Source organism: Vidua chalybeata, chromosome 15 (genome assembly GCF_026979565.1).
Source record: "Vidua chalybeata isolate OUT-0048 chromosome 15, bVidCha1 merged haplotype, whole genome shotgun sequence".
NCBI lineage: Eukaryota > Metazoa > Chordata > Aves > Passeriformes > Viduidae > Vidua > Vidua chalybeata.
The window spans coordinates 18,632,013-18,659,165 of record NC_071544.1 but is presented as its reverse complement, the minus strand read 5'-3'; the positions used below and the strand labels follow the sequence as shown (position 1 = coordinate 18,659,165).

Below are 27,153 nucleotides of genomic sequence, written 5' to 3'. Positions count from 1 at the left end.
AATCCGTGCTTACAAGGTGTGGTTGAGGCATGAATAAATCATTAGTGTGTCATACACCTCAACCAATACCTCAACTGTAGAAGCTCAGAACTATCAAAGGTCTATCAGGAGTGAGGAAGAATGAAATTATACATACAGGGGAGCAGTAGTTTTAAATAATATCCATGCCTTGTAACTTCTTTAATCTTATTTGGCTTGTAGGTGAATTCAAGTTACTGCTTAGCATCTAACTTCACTGCTGCAATTTTGATTCCAGATCCTCAGGTTTTACAAAAGGCCATCTAAGAATCTTTCACAGAAACGATACATGGAACATAACTTTAGATGTATTAGGTACTTATTTTTTTCCTATATTTATGTTGCCTGGTACAGTTGCATCAGAGTAAAGATTTAGGTTTTGTAAAATTAAACTTTGCGTGCTGTTACATTTTTATTCAGTTACCAAGAAAAGGAAGTTTTCTGGTCAAAGTGAAATCTTCAGACTGGGGACATTACACCTTTACATGGCTGAGTACACACCAACTTTCAGTATTGTGAATGCAATCTAAATTCACTTGGGCAGGCCAACAGCCATATATTCCTGAATTCTTGCTTCATCTTGTCTGTAGTTACACAGGACATTGGCTAAAAGACATCAGAGTTTAAAGCCCATATTAAAACAATGGTGCTGCCCACTGTCTCATGCACCTCCATTTAGTAATGGCAAGAGAGTATTAGGTAGAACAAGTGTGATGACTGCAGTAAACTATACTGTCATGTAGCTCAAGTTTTTCTTCTCCCTCTGCTAAAACCCCTATGATTTATGATGTCTGCTTTAATCTGCTTACATTCTATGTAACATACCAGCTGCCCATTAAAATCTTGATCTAGAAAATACTGTGGTAAAAACTACTGATTATATATCTTAAGTCAATTTTATAACCACTTTGGCTGGCTACTTGTGGTATAAGCTCTGTATGTCAGAACAATTTGATGATCTTTAAGATCTCTTCCAACATAGGCCATTTTATGATTCTATGGTATTTCTTAATTTTAGTAATCCCTCTGATTTTGGCTGAATATTGCTTCAGATTGATTGTACTCTATTAGTAAAAAAGGAAATTCAAGAGACAGAAGCCGTACTTGACAGACTCAAACTAAACAAAGGTTTAGAATGAGACACAAAACTCTTATTGTAGATCACTGCATTCAAAATTACTCATGCTACTGTATTATATATAGTCAAGTCTCTGCCTTTTTGATCTTTATCCAATTCTAATGCTTATACACACACACATACACGCACAAATGAGGGAAACAGCTCAGCTATAATTAATCTGTATGCACAGAGTACAACAGATGTGCACAAGAAATTGTACACAACAGAATACAGTGAAGCTGAATGATTCATGGGTCTGGAATAACCCTTTTTATCTCTAGCAGATAAATTAGCCCATATTCACAGGAGGTATGAGGCAAGGGTATGAGACAGCAAGAACCTGTGACTGGACTTTGCACCTAATAACCAAACTGAGAAACTGTTAGAATGCCACATGTCAGTGAACAGAACTGCTGCTGCCATCACAAACTCCAAGGTCAGAAACCACAGAACTTTTACTACCCCATCCATATCTCCAATGGAGAGGGCATCTCTGGACCTGCTAGGAAGATAAGAGATGTGAAGCTGCTAGGAAGATAGGCACAGGAAGCACAGTACAAGAGTTTTTTTCTATGACAAGACGAATCCTCTACCCAAACTACCTTGATGAATCAAGAATTGGCAGGCAGCTTGGTGTGCTCCCAAGCACATACTTGGGATGCCAGGCTAAACCACATGAGCCTTCTGGTCAAACACAGCAGGTCAAAATTAGCAGGCATGCTACACTACCAGGGGCAGAGGCTGAGACAACCTCAAGGCAGGAAGATCAGTGTACAGGTACGAAAAAAACTGCCCAGGCTGTTACAGTAAATGACTTTTATTTTTTAAAAAATGAAATAACCGTGAACATATTAACAGGCCTGCAAGTGGCACTACAGTACAGCTGGAGATAAGGTCAATACATTTCCCCATGTACCCGGACAATGAAATCCATTGCATCAATGCTGACATTAGTAAATTCTGAATACAGTTCTATCAAGCAGGAACATTTTACTTAAAATAGTTCTGGACAAAGTTGACACCAAAAGTTAACTTTTCCTTCACTTTGGAAAGGATATATGTTTTATAGATGTTTTCAGGTAGCACTGGTATTGGGTGAATATTGCCTGCAGTCACCAGTGCAGGGAGAGATGTACAACATCTCCTTGTGAGAACAGAGTTTATACTCCTTTTTACTATTCATTCTGAGGAAACAGGGTGGCATAGAGAGAGGGAGGAAGAGAGGTGAGGTAATATGGGCAAGGGAGGTGGGATGTCAATTTCTATTCAATTCTCCTTTGGCTGTTTTTGTGCTATTTTGGACTGCTTTCTAAAAATCACTTCTTGATTTTATTGAAAGGAAGACTAAATGTAATACACCTTTCCTTGAAAATCCAGGAACAATTGTGGTACTTCAAAAATACTAAAAATATCTACTTTCATGAAATATTAACTGTTTCACTACAAACCTAATTTTTCACTAAATACACAATTCTCTTATTTCTGGAGTCTCCCTGGGGAAAAAAAAAGTGGGTTCTCCCTTTAGTTCTGCAACTCTACAGTGTATAGAGAAACGGCTAGAAGAAGGGGAGTGCAGAGAACAGCTTTATCCTTTTCCTTGGCCTGTATCTCACACGGGGAGTTTGTTTGAATTTCTGCAGTTGGGCAACTGTTGGTCACATTCTTTCAGCAGTTATCAACCAAGTCTGCAGTAGGACAACCCACCTCCAGCACGTTCTGTCTAACTTTGTGGAGTCTAACTAGGCATGAGGGAAAAAACCATCCACACTCTTTATACCATTTTTGATCGTAATATGCAGGAACACCAAGTGGTTTCCATGTTCTTTCAATTTGCAAAAGGCCACAGGAAAGGGATATGGCACCTTTTAGAATCTGGAATTCTGCATTTAACAGTGCGACCTTCCATTAGACCTTCTGTGTTGAGGCAGCATAGAAAACAGTGGCTGAAGAGTGTAATACTGACCACACCAGCTCCCAGTGAGAAGCTTCTGCTCCTGCAGAGGCAGTCGTGTGCAGTCCCTGTATATACCGTGAGCAAAAGGCCTACTTGACAGGGCATTTGGAATTAGCAATTCCTACGATCTAGCTAGTTTAGATTCATGAGCTTTCAGTGTGCCAACAGCATCTTTCACTGCATGGTAGATAATGTTCTTCACCTGCAACAGGGGAAAAAAAAAATCAACTTCTACAGACTAACAAGGAGAGTCTTACATAGCTATGCAATCAACTTTGACAGCTGAATTTGTAATACTTGGTGAGTATATATAAAATATATACTCTTTTTGCTTCAGGATACCAACAGCACAAATTTTAACTGCCAGAGATGACAAATATCTTAGACACCGGCACTGATTTATTAACTCATTTTCTGGTCACTCAGCAACATATATTTACTCGTGTGGTTTTAAGACAATTCCTTCTCTTGTGAGAGCTAGGAGGAAGTGCACTACAAAGTTATATATATAGGAGTTTATTTTATAAAAGTCCTTGTGATCCAAGTCACTTAGAGACTCACATGAATCAAATCTAAAAGATGCAAGAAAATCATATGGTTTAATCATATGAAAATTAAGATGATGCAACAAATCATCCTGTTGTCTTTGCATAGAGGCTAGAAATTCTTCAAATGTGTGAATCTTGCAGAAAGACAAGCACAAGATGAGAAATCCACCAGTACTCATTGCTATCGTTTTCACAGTTACCTATTTAAGAATCAAAGTTCTGTCTAGTTTCTGATTTTTTCAGATCTAAGTTTGAATTCTGTTTCCAGGTGTTGTACAGAACAGTTTCACCTCCTAAGTGAGTGGCTCAATTGCACTTGCTCAACTAACTGTCAAGCACCATCATCTTTTCCTGATGTACACGCGACCTCATTTTTGGTATAATTTATGGAGCTGCTATTGTCCCTGTGTATTTTAATATATAAAAATATAGACAGAGGTTTATATAAAAATATACATTTTAAATGACAAATTAAAAAAAAAAATACTGAGACAAATACAACCAGTATTCCTTTTCACAGGATTACCGAGTTGCACTTCGTGGTTTTTGTTTCTTGGTTCTTTTTTTTAATAATAAGCATTATTCATTTGCAACCTCTTAATTTACAGAAACACTTCTGCATTTATATCATCACAGCTGAAGAGGTACAGTGTTAGATGCCAGAATGAGAGTTGATCCTACTTCTGCTTTCCTTTATAATCCCATGAAAATTCACATAGAAATTTATAGCAAACTTTCACTGAATTGGTATGAGAGAATTAACACTGTAGATTCTGACATCCTTGGGTGACATTCTGGAGAGTGACCATATACTGTGTACTTTGATGAGGACAGCCATTCTGCAGATCTCCACCCTCCTTCCTTTCACATACATGTAATTACTGATACACAAAAAATGCTGACCACAAAATCTGCAAACTGAGCAGTTACTAATGCTTCAGAAGTGTTAGACAAAATCCAACAAGATCTCCTATGGTCTTCTCTCTGTAGAACTTACTGTCTTACATCCAATGTCCTTGTATATCTATTATGTTCTGTGCATAATTATTAGTTGAAGCAGTCACAGTTCCTCAAACCAAAACACATTTAATTTTAGGACTAACATATGTTGGGTAAGACCTTTAAGATCATCGAATCCAACCACACACCTAACACTGCCAAGTCCATCACTAAACCATACCCCTGACTTAAATAAGCCAGCCTTCGCTTTCAGAGGAGTTTTCCTTTAGGCAATAAAGAAACAAACATAAGTGTACTTGGTCAAATAAACATCTCTCTTCAAAACAAAGCACTGCTCTTTCCTTTTTAATTTTTTTTTTTCTTCTTCTGGTCTGCTCTGCTGTCATTAAGATTCAGCCATTCAAAAACTTATTAATACCAATGTGTGCATTAGTCTTATGGGGGAAAGTTCTCTGGAAATGCAGAAGTCTATTACTAATTTTTGTTTACATAATACTGTAGACAGAAGTACTTAATTTTTAAGTAATGTACCTATCAAATGAGAATCTCCAAATTTGTGGGAAGTCGTTACTCTTTCCTTAAACATACATTTCTAGTACTGAAGTAAGCTGGCAAAACACAGGATGATGTATTTAGTGTTTACTGACATAAAATTGTTACCTGCAGTTTATCCTCATGGTTCGTATGAGTATTAGACAGATGCCTGAACTCCTGGGTCAGACGGAAGCAGTGCTTCACATGTTCAGGAGATACAAAATCTTCTGCCACTTTAATGCAGCTGTACAAATTATGGACCTAAAAACCCATATCAAATGACTGATATATAAAGACAATGAACCATACAAAACAAAACAAATAAAACCCCAAAACCCGAAAGAAATATCAACAACAAATATCAAACCCCCACAACCCCCCCACATATTTAGGCTCTGCCACATTTACTCATCAAAACCAGAAACTAACAGAGGTGTATCTAATAGTAAAATGAGAACAAAATACATGACATCTAACAGGTTTCCTGTTCTCCCATATATGTTAGTGTTCCCTAAAGCAAGTTCTCTTAACTTTTGAATTTGGTTTCCTTGGCTGAAGTTTCACTACACAGAAATGCTTTCCCTCCATTCACCCCAGCGTTTTTCCCCCCTGTAATTTCATCGCAGTTGCCTACACATCATTCAGATATTTACATAACTTTTAGTAATGCAAGAACTGCATATGTAGAAAAAGAAACCTTAAGTGTGCAATATTAATTACCTTTCAGTCAGACCTTTCAAAATATATATTTTAAAGCTGGAGCTGTTGTGCCTCCAATTCAATTCTATCTGTCAATATGGCCTAGAGTTGGTATAGTTACCTGATGGGGAGCACCCGCAGGAATGAACACGGCATCGCCAAGGAACTGCACTATTGCCCAGCCTTGCACACCGTACTCATCATATAGTCTCTTACGTAAGGTCTGGTCCAAGTACCAACTTTGGTCATGAATGGGGTCATGATCTGGAGGATTTTCTTGGCCTTGTTCTTCTCCAACCTAGGGCCAAGATACGGGGTGGAAGGAAACCATGACACAACACCTTGATATTGCTGGCTCACAAAATGGTCTGTACCTAAAAACTTCACAAACTATTTCAAGGTAGAACATTATTTTCATTAAGGTCATTTAGGTCTTAAACAGCAACATGCTGTTATGCTGTTATTAGTATGAAGATTCTAGACCAGGCTGAAAACCTGTGAACATAGTAACTATCAATGCCCTCAAAGACAGAAGTGCAATACCTACGCACTTGATGTTGATAGCAATTTGTATCATTCAGCTGCTATAAGCAAGCTAGTCAAGGAACCCTGTAAAAGCTCAAGCTTTCTTTGCAACCAGCATACCTTCCGGAGAAGTTCCCGTATCTTTTCAGCATCCTTGGCAGCATAGATGTGCCACAATGCTCCAGGTTTCTCTCTTCCTTCATGGATTCGCTGCTTTGTTACATCATCAGCATCTCCCTCATCAATTGTTTTCAGAACCTCTGAAAGGGGAATCCATGTAAAAGCTGCTCATTTTTTGACACAGAGAAGAGGAAAGAGCATTTTGAGCTACTAAATTCAGTCACACCGCAACTGTTGCATCATATAGTGCCCTTTCTAAGCCCATCAAGCTTCAATTTAACAGAATTCAGGGAATGTGTCAATTGACAGCTAATCACAAAGCTCAGTGTTGAATTTAAACTGAGCTACAATTATTCAAATACAAGGAGAAGAAAGGGGAATAAGTTACTCTTTCTCCTCTTTTCTTCAGGAATGTACCTAATTTCTAGCAAAACTCTGCTGCTGGCACAGTTGGAAACTAATGAAGCATTACTGCACTTTTAATTATTGTGCTGCAAATGCAGCAAACTGCCTTGTATACTTGAATTATATATCATAGAAATGACAAGCTTAAATAAAAGATACAGGCTTCTTACACACACAGCTCATTTTTACTGTACAGAAAACAGCTTTCCTTAAGCATTACCATCATCATGGGTCCCTTCCCCAATGGGAATCCCAACATACACCATGACGTTAACAGCATCAGACACATCCAAGTGCAGGTTTGTGGTACCAACTCGTCTGTCTTCTGCAGTAATTAAGCCTATAACAGAGTGCAAAATAAAATCAAATTCTGTGACTAATCTCTTATAACCTAACTGAAAAATCTGTCTGGAAAGCTAACTTTGTACAGCAATGAGAGCAGAAACCAAAGTCAAACAGCAACTGAAGCATGTATATTCATGTCATGTGTAGTGTAAGTAAAAAGTTTACTGATAATCAGTATTTTAATTTTACAGGAAACAGAAACAGCAAATCTAGTTTACCCAAGTCATGAGAAAACAAGCATTTTAACACCAAAGCCATAACTTGTACTTTACTGTTTTGTCTCTCTGAGAGTCTTCTATACAGCCTGTACTAGAGAACTTAGCTATCATAAGCACAAAGCAAGTCCTCCTTTGCTTGGAGGCCTGAGAGAACTGCTTTAAGTGGCATTAGCATCCTACTGTGTGCAGCAAGTCAATGGACTGTTAGAAGTATAAGCCTCCAGCTGTTTTTTATTTTCTCATACTAGCTGTAAAATCCAGGACCAGTTGAATTCACAGCAGTTAGTGATCGACTCATCATTAATGATTCAGATTACAATTCAGTACTGAGAAACACCTGCAGACTCAAGTGCTTGTACCTTTGCGTGTTGAGGGAACTTATATCTCTCAAGTGACTGTAAGTAATGGAGAAAGATTTCAAATGTTTGCTTCTTAATTCTTTGACCTTCTTATTAGCATGTTCCCTTTTTTTTTTCCTCTGGCCTTTCAATAGCAACCTCTCTTTCTACCTCTGCTTAACCATCTCTAGCAAGTAATATGGCAGGGAACCGGAATATTAAAAAAAAAAAAATCTTTGTATCATCAAACAGTAACAGAAGTATGCGCCCACAAGAGTTTTTAGGATCACCATTGTATTTATCTATTTTCTGTTTAAAGTACAAGCTTCTGAAGTTAGGAACTCACTGAACAGTACCTATTATAACAGACCAGTGCCCAGAAGGTGGGTAATTTTCCTCTTAAATACTTAAGTTTCTCTCAAAAACATACTAACTTTTCCTTGAACCCTGTATTGGTATTATGCCTGTTATATGTATTAATAATTGTTTGCAAACTTAACTTACTGTATGTACATCTCTAGAGAAAAGGGCACATCTGACAGAGGGCTAATGTAAGAATAGATTTGCAGGACTAAATTAAAAAAAAGTAACAGCAGGGTCTAGGATAAGCACTGAGTTTTGCCACAGCCACAGCCTTGTGTAATGCCACAGCCTTGTATTTGCCCTAAGTGTAATAAAGAGTCACAAAAACCAGTATCTGCAGACCTATACTCACATACCATACGCGTTGTACATTTTGGGACCCAAGTCAGGACGGACAAAGTAGCTTGGCAGCCTAGAAGCCAAATTCAGTCTGCCATCTCTCTTGGTATATTCAGGAAGAGGAAGATTTTCCATCAAGTCCTCAAACCTAGAGAGCAAAGACAAAGGCGAGTTATCCTCCTATAGCACCTACAGCAGTTCTGTCAGCACTGATACTAAAGGTTACTTACCTCGTAGGCATCATATCTCTGAAGTCCTCCCCTGGAGGCCAATCCTTTAGCTTTAGTACCATTGGCTGACCATCATCTGACCTGAGCCGTTCTGCAAGAAACAAATCAAGATTTCTTCATGTAGTATCTTTTTACCACAGCCCACTACCTTGTTAAAGCTGTAGGGGTTTTTGTACCTCTTAAAATGCACAGCAAAATGGATCCTGGTTTTGTTTTGGGCTTCCAAGCAATATCATAATATGACCAACAACAGTTTAACAACTATGTAAGTATACATACACAGATATCATCACCGACAGCAGAAGTTTGACAGATCTTGCACAGCTGCTAAGTTTTAGAATCGTTTTCATTCAGCTCAAAAACAAGCCTTTCCAAAATCATTCTTCCTTACTCCTTTTACCAAAGTCTAAGGGAGTTTTATCATTAATCTCAAGAGAAGTGGTACTTCTATAAAATTAAAGTTATTGGTTCTTGTTTTGAAATCAATCCTAACTTCAGTGTAAAGCAAGAAACCATGGTACACTACATTCAAAAAGGCTAAAGGGCAGGTGGTCACAAAGGAAGACAGCCTTCAGGTTGTTTTAAATCTTCTTTGCTGGAGGAACTCAAATTAGCAGAGTGCCAAAACCAAACATTTGTTCTTCACTTTAAGAGTTTTACACAAGTCCTGACTGGAAACAGAAAGTGAGCAGCACAGAAAGATGGCATTACACATGCAACAGTGGATGTATGCTATGACAGCACTGACCATATCAACTGCTTTTCTACCTCAGATCTTAGGGTGAAGAGAGTCTATCTGTAAGTGGTACACAAGTAGCTTAGAACTCACTGTAACATTTGGAGAAAAACAAAGTTCACTCTTCTACCAGATTTTTCACAAATCTACATGAAGCCACAAATTAAAAAACCAGCAGTCTTAAGACTTTAGCATCCCCATTTCACTAGAGAGCATCACCCTTCACTGCTTCCTGCGTTACTGAGAATTTTCAGCCGAACTGATCTAGCAGAGCTCCTGACAGCATCAGAAGATTAAGCATATCTAAGAAATTAGGACTTGGAGACCTGTGAATTACATCTGCATTACATATCAACAGGCTACAGAAGACAGCCTGAGTTTGCAATATAAAAAAATATTTTATTGAAATTAAAAGGAATTAAGAACTGCAGATATGTAAACTAAAGTGACTGATTTAAAGATAAACTTTGATAAGCTACAGATTTTAGAGAGGTGAAAAAGCTCAAGGACTTGAATTTAAAGATCTTTCACAACTTGCCATATTCAAGACTTTGAAATGATCAAGGATCTATGTTCTAAACAAGAAGCAGCTTGTAGGGAGGCTATTCAGAAAGGACAGAGTGAAGAGCTACCTGGATGATAACATACAGATCTGACAAGTTACATGAAACTGGACAAATCCCAGAAAATATCTCATCAGCAAAGAAAAGCAGGTGTAAGAAGGATCGAAACAAAAACTCAGACCTTTCAAAAGTCCACTTAGAGCCTGAAAATATTAAAAGAAACAGCAAAAGATTGAAATTAATTAAAGTATCATATAGAATAATCTCAATAACACCTCCAAAGTCAGTGGCTGTTCTGCATCTCTTTGGTAACAATGTGAGGGTGGGAGCCAGCCACGTATTTAAAAAATTTAGAATTCATGTAATGCAGAGAAGTCAGAGACATTAGGTAAATTTGCCAACAGTTTTCATAAGAATTAAAATGTGAAATATCTGGACTAGCAGCAAATAATATTCCTCTGTACTAGAAATTGAACTTGGCTGAAGAAACTCTAAATAAAATGTATTTAAAAGAAACTATCAAGAGTGATAAGGTTTTCCAACCTAGGTCACTAATATTTCTCATGTATAGTGTGGTAAATGCTTTGTCTAAAAGAAAAGCTAAAACTGATTTTGCTGAAAGAAGTGAAGTTTGTCTCTGCCTGGAGACAAACTGCAAGTAACATTTCTCAAAGTTAAATTGACCCATACAAATCCACTATTTTCATTAATGACCCCAGCACAAAAGTGAAGAGTTTGTGAACTTTCCCAGTTACTGTCAATACACAAAGACCACACCACTATATCCTCCAAGGCCATTTATTTCTGATTAATAACAAAAACAGTATGAAATTTAACAGTACAAAATACAATATTCTGTACTAACCACAAAAAAAAAAAAAAAAAAAAAAAAAAGGTCAAAAGCAGGGAGTTTATTGATTGGAAAATTACTAGGAAGGGAATATTCTTGGTCTGCAAATCTATAATTTCATTGACTGTTGAATGAACATTCAATTAAGTCATCCAACAGTTCACCATTTCTGCAATATACACACAGCAATAAATACAGAAAACATTTTATACACAACTCTAAAATCAGCAACATTGCAATGAACTTTTACAGCTCTAACACCTGTAACTATAAGACCACTCAGATCTAGGTATATACAATCTAAAATGGAGCACTCAGCTTTTCAGAAGCTCTTTAACCTGACCCGTTATGTCCCCAGAAACTTTAACTGGTTAGTTTCCCCATCCACACTTGACAGAAGGTTTTCTCAAAGAAAAACTTGAGCATTAAATAATGTGTTATCATGTGAGGCACGCATATAGCATTGCTATTCATAATATATACAAATTTGCGTTTATATGTAAAATTTACTTGACTGATGTATTCCACCAAATCCAAATTTTAGTATCAAAAGTCTCCGTCTGTTTTAACTCAGCAGGTTCCCTTTAGTTTCATAATAAAAATTGAGGTTGAAAGGAGAGCGAAGGTAGACACATTACTTACTTTCTTAAAAATGGTAACTGAGGATTAATTTCACTGGGAAAAGTAAAAAAAAAAAAAACCAAACAAGCAGTTTCCCATGAAATGAAGCATTTTTTGACACATGAAAATTACACACACCAACACACTGCAGTACAGACAGTTCTCTTGGACAGTTCTACCCTAATCTTCACCAACAAAGCATTTTCCAGGGTGTGCTAGATGTAAGGAGCAATGGCTTCTTTGGATGAGACTGATAGGTTTTTGGATTTTTTGTTAATTTATTTTTTAGGAAAATAGGTGGAAAATGAAGAGTTGAAGATAGCAAGACAGACTGCTCAGTTAAACTAGTCAGCCATAAATATTACTTACTAGATATTATCTCAAAGCCATCCCAGAAGTCACGCACTTTCACGTCTGAAATTATGGCACAGTTCCTGCAGTTCACCAAATCTACATCTTGATCTCCAAATTCCAGGCTGAAAGCTTCTGGTTTCCAAAGCTCTGACTTCAACTTCTTATGGACACCAGATACCAGCACGGGCTGAGAATACAAAGATGAATGCTTACTCCACCATAACCAATTATCTTACATATGCAGCCAAACTTTCTTAAGAGAGCCAAGACTTCTGGCTGCCACCATACAAAAGACACCACAAATCTATTTTCATCATGTCTGGCTTTTGTGCATCAAGCAAATAACCAGAGTCAAAGCAAACTTCAGTTCCATGCCATGTGCAGTTGCCTTAGAAGTGGCGTTGGATTAGACTTGCCAAGGCAAGTGCATTAGGTCTCCATGGCAAGGTGTTGGCAGCAGGTATAGGCTCTGTAAGAGGAAGCTGGGAGCTGCCCCATGGTGGACACAGATGGCTCCACCTGGCTCAACAAACCCACCACTGGCCAAAGCTGAGCCCATAATTGATGCTGGTAGAATCTCTGTGATAATGAGAAAGGGTAAAAAGTTCTCCACAGTTGCTGCACGCGTCTGTGTGTGAGAGAGAGAGAGAGAGAGAGAGAGAGAGACAGGGGGACACACAACATGGATGGCAGGCAGGGAGAAGGGAGAGAAACAGCTTTGCATACACCAAGGTTAGTGATGGAGGAGGTGCTCGCAGCCCATTGAAGGGCATGGTGAGGCAGGCTGTCCCCTGCAACCTGTGGAGGACCACAGTGAAGTAGAGATCCACCTGCAGTCCACAGAGGATCCACTGCAGCAGAGGGATATTTGCTGGAGGAAGTCCATGGAGAGCCCATGCTGGAGCAGGCTCTGGCAGAAGCTGTAGGGAGAATCCCACTAATAAGCAAACTTTCTGGCAAAAACTGCCCACTGGGGACCCACACTGCAGCAGCCCAAGGAGACAACTAATGCTGGAGTCATCCATGAAGGATAGTATCCTGTGAGAGGAACTCCACACAGAGGAAGCAGCAGGCAAGTGTGAGGAGGAAAGAGCAGCAGACAATGTGATATGAACTGACCACAACCCCCATAATCCCCCGTGTCACTCCAGGAGTTATGGCAGGAAGGAGGTAGAATAGTCAGAGATGAGAGAGTAAAGTTGAGCCTTTAGGAAAAAGTTGAAGTGTGCAGGGATAGGTAAGGTGTTTACTGATTTGTCTTTCTTCTCTCCCAGCCTACTCTATTTTTAATTGGCAATATATTCAAATCCTTTATCTCAAGTTAAACGTGTTTTGCCCATGACAGCAATCCCTAAGGGACCTCCCTGGCTTTATCTTGACCCAGAAACTTCTTCACCTGATTTTCTGCCCATGTTCTGTTGAGAAGGGGGAGTGAGAAAGCAGCTGGGTAGAGGGGTCTGGCAGCCAGACAGGGTCAATCCACCTGTGGCAGTAGAGTAGGTGTAGAATCCCACCAGCTGTCCTTTTTCTTAAGCACACATGCAACTACCACTAGAAACAGCATTTGTACTAAAGCCTTCTCATGTGGAATTTTTGTATTTTAATATGAATTGTTTAACTATTTCACTTGTTATTTATGTATAATCACAGATCAACATTAACTCTGTAGGACAAAACCAAGTAGTGGAAAAAAGGCTGTTCACTTGCAAAAGGAGTTTTAAGATGCTTAGGCTAATGATGTACATATACTCCAAACAGATATTTCAGTGGCCTCTCCCCATAAAAGCATTTAAAATGCTTTAATTAATTGAATTAATTTAATTAATCTCAAAGCATTTGCTAAACTGACAACAATTGGGAAAGGTATACCAGACAATCCTCCCAACTCTGCCAAAACCTTTTCAGTTCCTCTCACCCTGCCATCTCAAAAGAGAATTACTAAATTTGAGAGAAAACAAAGAGGGTATGAAGTGAACTTGCACATGGACTATTCCCACCTGAAAAGCTTCAGCTTTTATAACTGCTACCTCTGTTCAGATGGCAGTTCCCATGGCTATGCAGGTTTGAATTAATTCCAAGCTGTGCCCTATACATTACCAATGATCTGATGGTGGTCTTGGTTTATTCACATGAAGAGCTCAGCACAACCCTGAGAAGCACACAGGTCCCTAGATGTAGTATCAGTGCACTAGGCAAAGATACCTACAGAGCTATATACAAGCAACTTCAGAGTTATCCTGCTTAAACACACTCCAGTAACCAACTGCTGCTTCTTTTGTGTTGTCCAATGGCCTCTAAAAGGCCTAGTTTTGATTTTAGTCCCTAAGTGAGGACTACTGACTCAGAAAGGAAATGAATGTAAAAATCCCAAGTCTGGGGATAACAGAAATGGCCTTGGTTTTCAAATACAATACAACATAGCCATTAAATTCTAGAAGGCAGCAATGAAACCTCAACTCTGGAAGAGTGAGATTTAAGAAAACAAAAAGGGTTGTTTACTTTACTCCTGTAAATTTTGGGGGAATGAAAAAAGCAAAAAACCCCACAGAAACATTTAGATTGGAAATTACTACCCTCACACCAAAAAAGAGTATTTTCTTGTGTTGAGGCTGAACTTCCTGCACCCACTCCCACTTCTCCTGTCAGTGGGCACTGACAAGAAGAGCCTGGCTCCCTCTTCTTAAGATTTCCTCTCCACACTCTCCTGAGCCTTCTTTTCTCTAGACTGAACAGTCCCAGCTTGCTCAGCCTCTCTTCATCTAAGTGATGTTCTAGTCCCTTCATCATCTTTGTGACCCTTTGCTGGGCTTCCTCTAGTAAGTCTGCAACTCCTTTGAATTGGGGAGCCCAGAACTGAACACAGTAAGTAGAACCATCACTTCCTTTGACTTGCTGACAACTCTCTTTGTTGTGAGGACGCATTCTTGGCTCATGGTCACTCCCTTGCCCACTGGGACCCCAAGATCCTTCTAGGCAAAACTACCTTCCAAATGGTTGCTTCTCAGCAACTGCTGTAGGATGTTATTCTTCCCTGATGTACAGGACATTACATTTTCCCTTGCTGAACATCACCAGATTCTTCTCAGTCCAATTCTTCAGCCTGTTCAGACCCTCTGAATAGCAGCAGAACCATCTGCTGTATGAGTCATTCCTCCTAGTTTTGTATTGCCTGTAAACTTGCTAAGGGTGTATGAACCTCATCCCATCTAGGTCACTAATGACATGACAAGTACTACTCAGTGCAAAAGTGACCCCCTATGATATACCACTAGTGACAGTGCTCTCATACATGGCATTTCAGTCAGTTTTAAGTCCATCACACTGCTCACTTACCAAGTCACTTCACTTTGATGACATTATGACAGTGTAAAAAAGCCTTTATAAAATTTAATACAAAAAACATCCACTACTTTCCCTTAATGTACCAAGACAGTCATATCATCACAGAAGGCTATAAGGCAGGTTAAGCATGATTGAACCAGTATTCCTGAGCTCCTCTTTTCTTCATTACCATATCCCCATGGGATTCTTCCAAGCAAGTATCTGAAAAGGCAAAAGCCTGCTCTCCCAAAGCCCAGATTTGTGATCATGATTTTTTGCTTTGCTCCCTCCTCTCAGAATCTCGACCTGAACACCACCATCTAATAGCCCCTGCAGCCAAAGGTGCCCCCTATCTCCACATTAACCACCACTTCTTCCTTGTGTGAAAGCACGAGGTCCAAAACAAGCGCCCTTCCCTAGCTGTTTCTTTGATCAGCTGTCTCAGAACATTGACATCAATGCACTTCAGAAAACTTCAGGACCTGTTGTGTTGTTGCTCCAGCAGATATCAGGGTGATATGGCAGATACTTGCCATAATGCTGTCCATGTTATGCTGGTCAATAATCCTGGCTCCTAAGTTCTTGGATGGCTCACCATCAGCTCCTACACAATTTCAAGCATTCTAGGCTGTTCCTCACAAAACCAGCAATGTTCCCTGCTTATTTTCCTGGCCTGTCATTCCTGTGTTGTCCTTCCTGAACAGCCTCTACCTATTCCTTCCCATACTACAGCTGCATGAGCTATCCCACCACTTTGTCATACCAATGTGCAATTGCACACTAATTCCTCCTCTTCGTTCAATGTGCTGCATGCATGAGTGTACAAGTACTTCAGAAAGACATCTAGTCATGTTGATTTCCCAGAAATAGCATGAGAGCTTTCTTCACAATGCTGTGATGCACACAGATCCTTACTTACATGCATATACTTGAGGTGGATATCTTTCATCATTGGTTTCTTGAGCACAGAATTACTCCTGTTCACATCACCTCATACTATTTGCTTGCCAAATCAATCAATTCCTTCCTTGATCACTGGTCATACTCTCCCTTCCTTGCTCCTGCTTATAGCATTCCTCACAAGGTTGGCCAGCCTGTTGACAAAGACGCTTTTTTTTTTTTTTGCTTAAATGGATCCTATCTCTTCCATGCAATCCTCAATCCTCAAAGAGGTTCCCATGATCACAAAACACTCTTGGTTAAAACCAAACTAAAAGTGCAAACTATGGTTGACATGCAGGATCTGTCCACTTCCCTACACTTCACTGGCAGGAGGAAGAAAACCATGAGTACTCCATGGCCTTGATTAACACTTCCAGAGCCATACAGTCACTTTTAATACTGTCCCGGTCTCCCCAGTAGTACTCTGTGTGCCAATATGGAAAAGCAGCAGAGGGCACATGTTTGAGGGAGAGATAAGCTTTGGCAGTCTTCCTACTATGTCCCAAATGTGACACCTTTGCAAGCAGCAAACCTCCCTAAGATAACAAAGCAAATGCAGCAATCTCAAATCTGAATATACTCATCCCAGCAAAAATAGTAACATTAAAGCAATCTGAATATACTCATCCCGGCAAAAACGGTAACATTAAGGCAATCTGAATATACTCATCCCAGCAAAAATGGTAACATTAAGGCAATAAAAAAGTTTAAGCATATTCTACAACAAACACTAGGGATCATATATGAGTAAAATAACAGTACCTTTCAAAGGATGTGTAGAAAGCATTGCCTGGTAGACTTTAAGCTGATGGCTAAACCAGCTGTCTTCAGTACAGAAAAATAACGACATTTTGATCCCTACTGTATTCACTTGACCACTTGTAAATAGCAATTAAAAGAAACCCCAAAACAACCAAACTACTTAACTTAGTAGAAATCCTCTGGCTATTAAGCAGCAAATTTGCCACGGAAGAAAGAAAACATTCTCTCTAGGGAATAACACAGCTAGGGCTCCAAGATAAAATGACAAAGGACTTGCCTGGCAGACATCGCCTGCCAAATCTGCTCTCAAACTACAGGGAGATAACAATAACAAAAACCACAAAAAAACACCCCCAAAAACAAAACAAACCAAACAAACAAAACAAACAAACAACCCCAAAAACAAAACAAACAAAACAAACAAACCCCAAAACCAAAACAAACAAACAAAAACCCAAACCAAACAAAAAAAAAACAAAAAAAACCCCAAAAAACCCCACAAACAACCCAAAAAACCAAAAACAACCCCCCCCAAAAAAACAAACCACAAAAAAAAAAAAAAAAACCTCACAAAAAAAACCCCAAAAACAAAAACAAAACCCCCAAAAAAGCGCCAGTACCATACCATATTTTCAGTGTCTCAAAAAAGAGAAATCTTAGCATGAAAATTCAGAAAATGTCAAGTTGCTATAGGATGAGAATCCTAATAGTATACCCAGATGAGCAACAACCATTTTCAGGAGAGCAAAAAGCTCTTTAAAAACAACTTCAAGAATTACTCTTACGGTCTCAGTGAACCCTGGGATAAGACAAAGTTTAACTTATTTCTGACCATTTCTACAATGAAGGACTCAAAAATTGTTGCTCTTTTTGAGTGACACTGAAAGAGTGCCATTTATTATCTAAGCATTAAGGGAAAAGAATTTTCTCTTTTAACAATTTGGGATGCCACCATATCCAACATCTTCATATGGCACAGACCTAGTGTCCAGTGTCCATTTATTGTGCTGGGGAGGGTGGATAAGGGTTTTTTTCCAAATAACCTTTTCCAAAACATAAAACAGGAAGAGGATTTGGGGAATGGAGGTAGAGTTAATGTTCTTTCACTTCACTTTTAAAGGTGCAGCTGAGTTGTACAGGAGGATATAAGCCAAAGAAGAACAGTGACAGAGCACAGTTTCTTCAGAGTCTCTGCTTGAAGAAATTCTGTTTAAAATAACCTTGTTGAGACAGTAACACCTGCCTGGGTCACATGCTCTCTCTTATGCAGGAACAAGGGAGGTCGTTTGATTCCTTTTCACATTTCAACAGGAAACTCCAATGACTGCAACACCACCTTGAGAATTGCTGAATGAGCAAAGGACTTGCCCAGTCTGTCCCTATTCAAGGGGTCCTCTGAATTATAAAATGATCCAAAAGCATCAATAGCAAACCTTGGGGCAAAGCCTAAAATAGTGTGTCACAAAGAGTACACGAGCACAGCAGCTTAGCCAGAGCCTTAGGGTGTGCACCAACTTGGATGGCGCTGCACACTGCAAGCTACACATCAGACACAAGATCTGTAATCACATCTCTAGACTCCATATGCAGTCTCAAGACTCATCACCAGTCAAGAACCCCACGGTCACAAGCAGCATCTTGTTCATGGTGATTAACCAGTCTCATTGGCAACGAAACTGACAAGCACATTTTTTCTAGGCATTCCCAAGATATTTAGGATTCTCCTAGGAGAGACAGTAGTATTTCCTGACAGAAAGTGTTGAGAAAATTATTGAAGTATGCTAACCAGAAACTAAGAAGCTCTTAGCAAAGAAAAGCAGATGATGGACATCACAGCACTGCAAAAGAATGATCTGAAATCCCTCGTAAATCAGAAAAATGTAACAGGATGAAAAAATAAAAAAAAAGAAAAAAAAAAAAAAAAAGAACAGAGATTCCTATGCACCCCAAAAAAGTCAGGACAGGAAAGCAACTGCACTTAGCGGGAAGCTGGCAGTGAAGTTTCTAGTCAGACAAGTGAGGGTGTGCTGCACAGTACCTTCCTCCAACTGTTAGGAGCTGGCCAGAGGAATCCTGAACACGAATGCAGCTGGTGGCACAACAGCCATCTTTGCAGTTCTCACGGCTATGTGCTAGCTGTGCTTGGGCCCAGGCAACCCAGAGAATGTACAGTTCCATGGGGCAGGCTACATTTAAATGAAAAGTACTCTACTTCTGTCAGGAGTAGACTCTGAGTGCCAAAAGAGGTATATGCAGCCTGTTCCTGCATCACACCTCAGTGTCTTGTGAAAAATCACAAATAAGTATGGAATACGACTGCCAAGCGCATCAGCACTGTAACAACAAACTAACTGATAACAAGCACTTCTCCAGAACTCCCCCAGATGATGAGGGCCCTAATGGTCTAGCACTAATGGCATGAATTCTGAGTAGTTAGTGAAGGTAACTGTGTCAGAGGCAGCTGCAGGACCAAGTGCCAAGAATACAGTTTGAACAGCAATGGCCAATATCTTCTCTTAGAGCTGTGGGTGCACTTCCTTTGCAGCAGCAATTACTCATCAATTTTTTAAGATTCAGGTTGTCTGACCAGGCTGATCTTAATGACTCTCTGGAGAAGTCTAAGCTGCAGCACTACAGACTGACATCTGAAAAAGGGGCTATGCTGAGAGCAGGTGTAAGGTACTGAAAGCCTAACTGCTTGATGGCACCTCGGACAATCCACGGGAGTGCTCCATGCATGAGTTGCTGAGTCCAGAACAATACATGGGTTCCCATTGGCTGTAGGGCTCAGGGTGAGACACTGTATCAAGTACATCCAAAATTCAGTAGACTACTGCATGCAGCATTTTCGCTCTCGTACATGCTGCAGTTGGAAGGAAATGGATCTTTTCCTGAGGCTATAAAGCATCAAGCGTGGGGTAGATGCTAAGGAGCACTCAGGAAATCAGAGTGGATTCACTACTGGGCTGTAGTAGAGCAGAGGAGGTTCAGCACAAAGCACACTACAACTAAAAGGGCTGTCAAAGCAAACACGCTCATGATGGTAAGCTGAGAAAAGCTCAACATGCAAGAGCACACGGGCCTAAGTAAATATAGCATAGAGTGAACAGGGCTGCTGTGTCCCCTCTTTATAAAGCTATAAAGTTGAAATATTCATTCACCATATTCACTCAGGAGCCAAAGTTTGAATAGACTGTTTTTAACAACATACAGACTGCAATTTCAGGACACTTGTAAGCAGCAAGGGCTGGATACTTATCACCCACCTGGCCTTGTTTCCAGCATTCCCTGAAGATCTTCCAGTTGTTTTTGTTGCTGGGATCATGAAGGCAAAGAAGTCTACCGTCACACAGCCAAGAGTGGGAAGTGTGTGGATCCAGCACATTTAATCCCATTACCATTTCCTTCACCTCCCTCTGTGTGTCAGCTAAATTACTAGCTCGTTTTGCACCATCAGACGTCTTCTTATTTTCCACCACAGAAGCAATGATATGGTCCAAGAAGTTTGGCAGGCTGGCTTTACCTTTGACCCCCTAGAAGACGTAAATCCAGAGGTACATTTAGTCTTGCAACAGTATAAGTATTAACATGTATCTGCTCTCCTTCAGACTTTAGTCACAGACACCTTGCTACCAGGAAACATGCATCAGAAACAAACTGGCTCAGAGACAGACATGTATCCAAGTAAGAACAGAAATGGCTATGGCTCTGTTTTACAATGGTAGAAGTTAAAATATCCAGCTAAAGGCTACCTTGAAAAAAATTATGCAGACATAAAATAGAAAACTTTAATGATCTAAATTCAGCTACTTTGATATTAAAAATAGTTCATCTTTTTCCCAACTTCATTAATATCTCGACTCTATTTCCCCATTTTCCTCATCCCATTACTAAGGAAGTGAATTCAACCTTGGGACACATAAGCTGATAGCTATGTGAACACTAAGTAAACACCGATAGGGAGAGAAGAAAGTGCATCCTGTATGTTAGTGGAACCACTAGCAGAGAGACTCTCTGGTTCTGGCTGCCATGCTCCTCAAGGGACATTTAAAACTCAAGTGGTGTTTAAAATTCATAACAGGTTATCAACACAATCTTAAATTTCGTTTTAACTGTAAAAAAATAAAAAGCCTGCCTATAGGCCTTCTTTATAGCAAAATACTTAAGACACTAAATAGATATCATATATTCAACAGAAGATAAACAATTATTGGACCTTTAGTCACACATTTGAGGGAGGGGGCAGGGGTGTGATAGATTTCTGGTAGAAAAAAACTTCTCATTCAAGTGAAAAACAAAAAAAACATAACAAACCAATCAACACCACTCTCTCCCCCCTCCCAAAAACTCCCATCTTCTTAAAAACTAAGGTTCAATAGATAAAAAATTCACCATACATAGAGCTATCAATCTAAAACATAACATTATTCATTACTGAATATATTAATTCAGTAAAAAATACTTATGGAATTGTAGAAGAGTCTAGGTCCAAGAGAAGTTCTAGAGATCATCTGGTGTAAATTTCTGTTGAAATTAGGTTTTGTTCCCCCGGGCTGGGTCATGCCAAACTTTAACTTCACAGGGAAGGAGATTAATTCACTTCTCAAGGCAGCCTATTCCACTCTTTGAATGCAAAGGGAGAATTTTTCCTTATATACAGATAGAATTTCTCCTGAAAGAAACTGGTATTGCCCCTTGCCCTATTAACCATGCATCTTTATGAAAGGAGTAACTCCATATTCCCTACAACCAACACCTTTTAGAAATGGTAAGATTTATCAGATCCCCAAAGCATTCTCTTCTCTAGGATGAAGAGAACCATTTTCTAGAACCGTTTCGAATGTGTCAAGCTCTCTAATGCTTTAATCATTCTATATGGCCCTTCACTGGATCCCATGCAATTTTTCACTGTCATTCTTCACCCAGGGAAATCAAAACTGAAACAGTGTTCTAGGTGTAGCCCGACAGGGGCTGAATGAAATAACCACATTCCTTGATGTGCTGCAGCTGTATGCTTCCTGAAACAGCTCAGGACTGTTTGCTTTTGCAGCTGCAGGTGTGCAGTGCTGGCCCAGGTGCAGCTTGTTGTCCTCCAGGACCCCGGGCTCCTTTAAGAGGCACTACCCCACTGCTAGTCTGATTCCATTCTGTACTGCTGCCTGGAATTATGTTCGTTTTCTACAGCCCATCTTACCCAAATAAGACTAGATCATAACATCATCTGCTTTGGATGGTCTTAAAAATGTACCATTACTCTGACTCTCTAGAGGCTGTAAGATAAGGTAATACACAGCTTAATTATTATTAAAGTCTTGGTCTTAATTATTATTAAAGTCATGGTATTAATTATTAAAGACCATGCTTATTATTCTTCACAACAGACTATCAATGCTCCAGAAAGATCAAGATGATTCTCTCCATGAGCAGCAAACTGCTTCTCTCAATTTGAGTAACACACCTGTAGTTTCTCAGATATGTTTTGTTCATTCTATATGAAGCATCCAGACATTCAAGTCAGGAGATGGACCGGAGTTCTCCATAAGTTCTTTAAATCTAAATTACTCAGTGAAGATCAGAAGTCAGAAAAGTGAAAAAACACATTACACAACACATCTGATTAGATGTGGTGAGACAATGCATAGAGTTGCCAGGACAGGGATACAAGTTCAGAAACGCTATCTCAAGCCTTGAAGGAATTAAGTTGCTTTAAAACAAGTAACCACAATTTCTTCGCCTGTACTCAGTGATGAGAGGCAGAAGTATTCTTGGATTCACTTTCCTGTAGCAGCATTATATTTTCATGTACAGTTCCCTCTCCCAAAACCAACAAACATGAACTATTATCAAGGTGCCAGCCAGCCAGCCTGGCAGAGAGTTAAAAAAAAAAAAATCCGCTATGAAACAAGCCATTTCATCTTCCTTCTTACTCTATCTGCCTAAGCTTTTGGAGAAAGTATTCACCAAAAAGAGCTAAGCACCGATAAATTCCAGAAAATTTATCCTTTTCCTCAACCTAAATGCTTCTAACCACTCCAAATAGCATTGATTTGTTCATGTTTTTTTTCAAAGTTATTTCTTCCAAAATGGATTAAAGTATCCTTATTCCAGAAAAGGCATTCAGAAATAGCAACTACACCTTAAACTCACAGAATCACAGAACCATAGAATATGCTGAGTTGGAAGCAACCCATCAGAATCATCGAGTCCAGCTCCTGGCCCTGCACAGGACACACCCTGTGCCTGAGCATGTTGTCCAAATGTGGCTATTCAGCTGTCTGCTGGACATTTTGTCCAGAAGGCTATTGAGAGAGACACCATCAAAAATGTACTTCCAGAAAGATTACATCTACTGGCTTTCCCAGATGAATGAGGTGGCCCTTTCATAGAAGGAAATCACATTCAACAAGTAGGACTTTCACCCACACAAAGCCATGCTGGCAGTGACCAATGACTGTGTTGTACTCCAGATGTTTTCAAATACTTCCCAGAATAGTATTTTCCATTATTTTACTGGACAGTTAAGTGAGATTGACATGCCATGCTTTCCATGATACTGCTCTTTGCCCTTTTAGGAAATCAGGACAATGTTTGCCAGCTTCCAGACAGCTGGGGCCATCCAGATTCCCAAGACCGCATGAAACTCATTGAGAGAGGCTTTGTGATGACATCAGCAGCTCTCTGAAGATTCTTGGATTAATCCCATCAGGACCCGTAGATTTGTAGTGATGCAGCTGGAGCAGCAGATCCTGCCCAAGTATACTCTAGCTCAAATGCCTTTCAAGTATACATAAATTTAAGGAACTGGTTTATGCTTAAATTTTTGTCTTTTTTTCTGTGGTATGCTCTTACAGTATTTTTAAAGATGTGACATTTAAAGTGAACTTTGCAGGGATGCTGATTATCAACTAAACAAGTTATAGGCCGTATTTAACCCACTTTCTTGGTCTCTTGAAGAGAATAGCCACTCCTGAGCAATAGTAAACTAAAACTAAAAATTAGCATGAAAATTCTCTACAAATCTGTGGGGTGGTGAGTTTTGGTAAGGCATTACATTTGTTTCAACATTCAAGAGTAGAATACTATAAAAACATGTAGATGAAAATTCTTCCCTAGAACAGATATCATTGAAGGAATACAAAATTATTTACCGTAGAAGCTGCAGAAAAGACTGGAGGAAAGGGGATTCCTGTGTCTGATGGGACCTGAGGAAGCTTTCCTGGCCCTGTGTGTAGCAGATCTCTGAGGCTGGAGCCTTCAGCTTTGTTGCTAGATGTCACTGGGCCCAACAAGAGGCTATTAAACAGCTTTGGGGTTAGCGGGGAAACCTTTGTACTGGAGTTGAAGGAATCTAATCCAAAGGGTGAATGGGATTCTTTATTAAGCACTGATCTCAGTGATCCTGATTCTGCAAGATAAATATAAACATTACAGGGAGGGGAGAGAAAAAAATCCCCAAGAGGCAAAGTTAAAATGATCACAAAGTTTTCTGAAATTATTTGCTCTTGCATTAAATAGGATATTAACAGAATCTTGTGGTAATGGTAAATTATCACTGTAACAGTGAACGAGGCACCTCAATGAGCATCAAAGATACTTCACACAGATTTTGCCCTTCATATGTTGCTAAGGTTTTGAACAGCACAATAGATCTGATCCAAAAAGATCTGACACATGTAAAAACAATTTTTAATGGATTCAGTTAAAAAACATTTCCCTGATTTTCTGAATTAATGTTTTGATATTAAATATTTCAAATTTTAATGGTAGTCAAAATATTACTGTGACTAAGACCTGCAAAATTTGCAAATGAGTCACCAACATTTAACATCAACATGTAAAGTAGTCCCTTCTAGACATATGGAAGGAATAAATCCTGTGTTAGTCATACTACCTCTGACTTCTAGGAAGTGTATTCACTCCAGCTACTGAGTATTAAAGTTGCTCTAAGCTTTCATCTAACTCTCCAATTGGACTCTAGTCTCAGTTCCTTGGAAATGCACTCTTCACATAGCACAAAAAAAGAGCTGTATTTACTTCAACAGTTAAAAAGTGGCAAAGCAGCATCTGAAATTAATTACTATCATTTTACATCAGGATATCAGCTTCTGAGAAAATAAATACACAATGCACAGAAATAAACTGTGAGACAGTAATGTCTGCAGCTGTATCATCTTTCCAGCTTTGCATTTTTCTAAGCCTGTAGAAAAAAACTGGTTCTAAGATGCAAAGGAAGAAAACTTACCTTTTTCTTTCTATTTAGGGCTAGACACTCACGAAGTATAGCAATCAAATAGTATGTTATCATTTATCTTTTAATTGCAACCCCAGAGGGCATTTCTTCTGCTCACCTTTTGTTTCCTCTTTCGCTTTTTGCGTTGCTAAATCTGCAAGCCAGTGTAAAGCTGACGATGGAGCTGTTTCTGGACAAAGTGGTCTGTTAGTCTTTACTTCCCCAGTGTTATTGGTTGGTAATGTCTCTGCTTTTGCAGATTCTTCTATCCTACTGTCAGTTGCTTCAGATTTTGGTACAGTGTCCATTTCTACTTGCCCCGCTCCTGCTGTCCCTGCTCCAGTGGAAAAGGCATTCTCATTTCCAGAGACTGATGCACTAGTATTTACAGTTGGAAGCTAAAACAAAAAATATAAAAAACCTCTACATGTTGAATAAAGGGAAGAGTTCAACTTGGAAGACATTTTCAATATCCAATGCATTTGGTTTTGTCTGTTGTTTTTCTTTTTCCATTTGCTATAAGCACACAGTAAAATTCATTTATGCTTAGGTAGAAGCAGAATACAAGAGCTTCTTTATCTGCGTGTATTCACCTTTGCACTGTGGTATGAATTCTTACCATGTCACCTTTTAGTCATCTTTTAACATAAGCCCAAACTTTTTGATTTCTTTCCTTTTCTTTCTTTCTGTTTTTTTTTATTACAGGAGGATTTGTTGTGTAGATAGTTACAGAACTGCTCTAGATTCCTTCAGGTAGCACAACAAAATAAAAACACATGTTGCAAGATACTCATAGTGGTTTGTTTTAAAATACAGCATCAATATAAATGGCTTCCTCCCCAGTTTCTACATAAGAGTATTAGCTCAAATAATATCTAACTTGGTGGATAACAGATGCAGTTCATGTCCCCAAAAAGCGACCCAGAACACTTTCGCTAAACTAAAACCCTCAGAGTACAAAGCAAGAGGAGAAAGCAAAATTCCTGTTTCACAATAGATTAGCTTAAAGGATCTAACATCTTAATAGATCTTAAAAACGTAAATGTCAAACAAGGTAATTTCAGCTTCAAATTACATACCTGTGATATTCCATTAGTGACAGCTGGTCTCAACACCGATTTGTTCTGTCTGTTAATACATGGACAATTGGCTTTAATACCCCATTTGCCTCGTGCTGCATGAACCATGTCTCCAATATTGTAAAGAGCTGTAAATAAAGTTAGGCCTTTAATATCACATGCAAAGAAATCTAAAAAAAGGCCTAAACTATATCTTCAAAGAGGTGGGTTTTTTTTAGAATTACTGCAAAGTATCTTTAAGGTCACATGCTATATAACAAGACATTGTCCCTGAACAGTAGAGTGTGGCAAACAGTGCTAATGCTGCCTTCTCAATGTCACTGAGAGGTTGTCAAACCTGGCAAATCCTACAGATTATCATCTGCTTCTACTATTCCACATAGGGTCCAACGATACTGCAATGAGGTGATTTTGAACCACCACAAGAAGCTATATAACCCTTGAAGCAATGCTGAAAGGATCTGGAGCACAGGTGTTCACCTCTATCCTCTTGGTACACAGACAGATGTAATGAATTGACCAGGTGAATACCTGGCGGTGTGGACAGTGCCATATTCAAAAGTTTTGCCTTCTACTTCCGAGAAGTCAGGTCTCTTGGGAACAGATGGGATTCAACTGCCCAAGCAGAGCAAGAAAGCCTCTGCCAACAAGTTGACCAGACTTTTATGGAGAACTTTAAAACTAGATTTAGTGGAGAAAGGAGATGCAGATTTGAGCAATAGGCAAGAGCTAGGGGCTACCAACATATTAGGAAGCAGCAGGGAAACACCTGTGAAATAACTCACAGGAATTTGGGCATGTTCCTGTCAAGAGGGGTAAGGTTGATAGCCCAGCTGGAGGGCCTCTTCGTACTAATGCATGCAGCTTGGGTGATGAGCAGGAGGAGCCAGAAGTCATTGTGCAACTAGAAAGTGACAATCTAATCTTTATCGCTGAAGCATAATACAATTAATTGTAGAACTGGTGAACTGTGGGGAGG

General features: G+C 39.3%; 1 protein-coding gene across 2 annotated transcripts in view; it reads right to left on the bottom strand.

Annotated features, from left to right (window-relative positions):
* Positions 1-1,939: 1,939 nt before the first annotated feature.
* The window catches only part of KDM3B (lysine demethylase 3B), a 48,304-nt gene continuing 23,090 nt past the window's right edge, over positions 1,940-27,153 (bottom strand). Inside the window, exons 13-24 of one of the 2 annotated variants that reach the window (XM_053956593.1) lie at positions 26,175-26,302; positions 25,214-25,493; positions 24,014-24,270; positions 20,132-20,398; positions 11,856-12,027; positions 8,717-8,807; positions 8,504-8,634; positions 7,104-7,223; positions 6,479-6,618; positions 5,955-6,131; positions 5,261-5,395; positions 1,940-3,294 (exon numbers count right to left, since the gene is read on the bottom strand). In XM_053956593.1, the coding sequence (XP_053812568.1) occupies positions 3,214-3,294; positions 5,261-5,395; positions 5,955-6,131; positions 6,479-6,618; positions 7,104-7,223; positions 8,504-8,634; positions 8,717-8,807; positions 11,856-12,027; positions 20,132-20,398; positions 24,014-24,270; positions 25,214-25,493; positions 26,175-26,302 (1,979 nt within the window). In that variant the 3' untranslated portion in view covers positions 1,940-3,213. The remainder of the gene's footprint in view (positions 3,295-5,260; positions 5,396-5,954; positions 6,132-6,478; positions 6,619-7,103; positions 7,224-8,503; positions 8,635-8,716; positions 8,808-11,855; positions 12,028-20,131; positions 20,399-24,013; positions 24,271-25,213; positions 25,494-26,174; positions 26,303-27,153) is intronic. The other variant, XM_053956594.1, reaches the window with a different exon arrangement.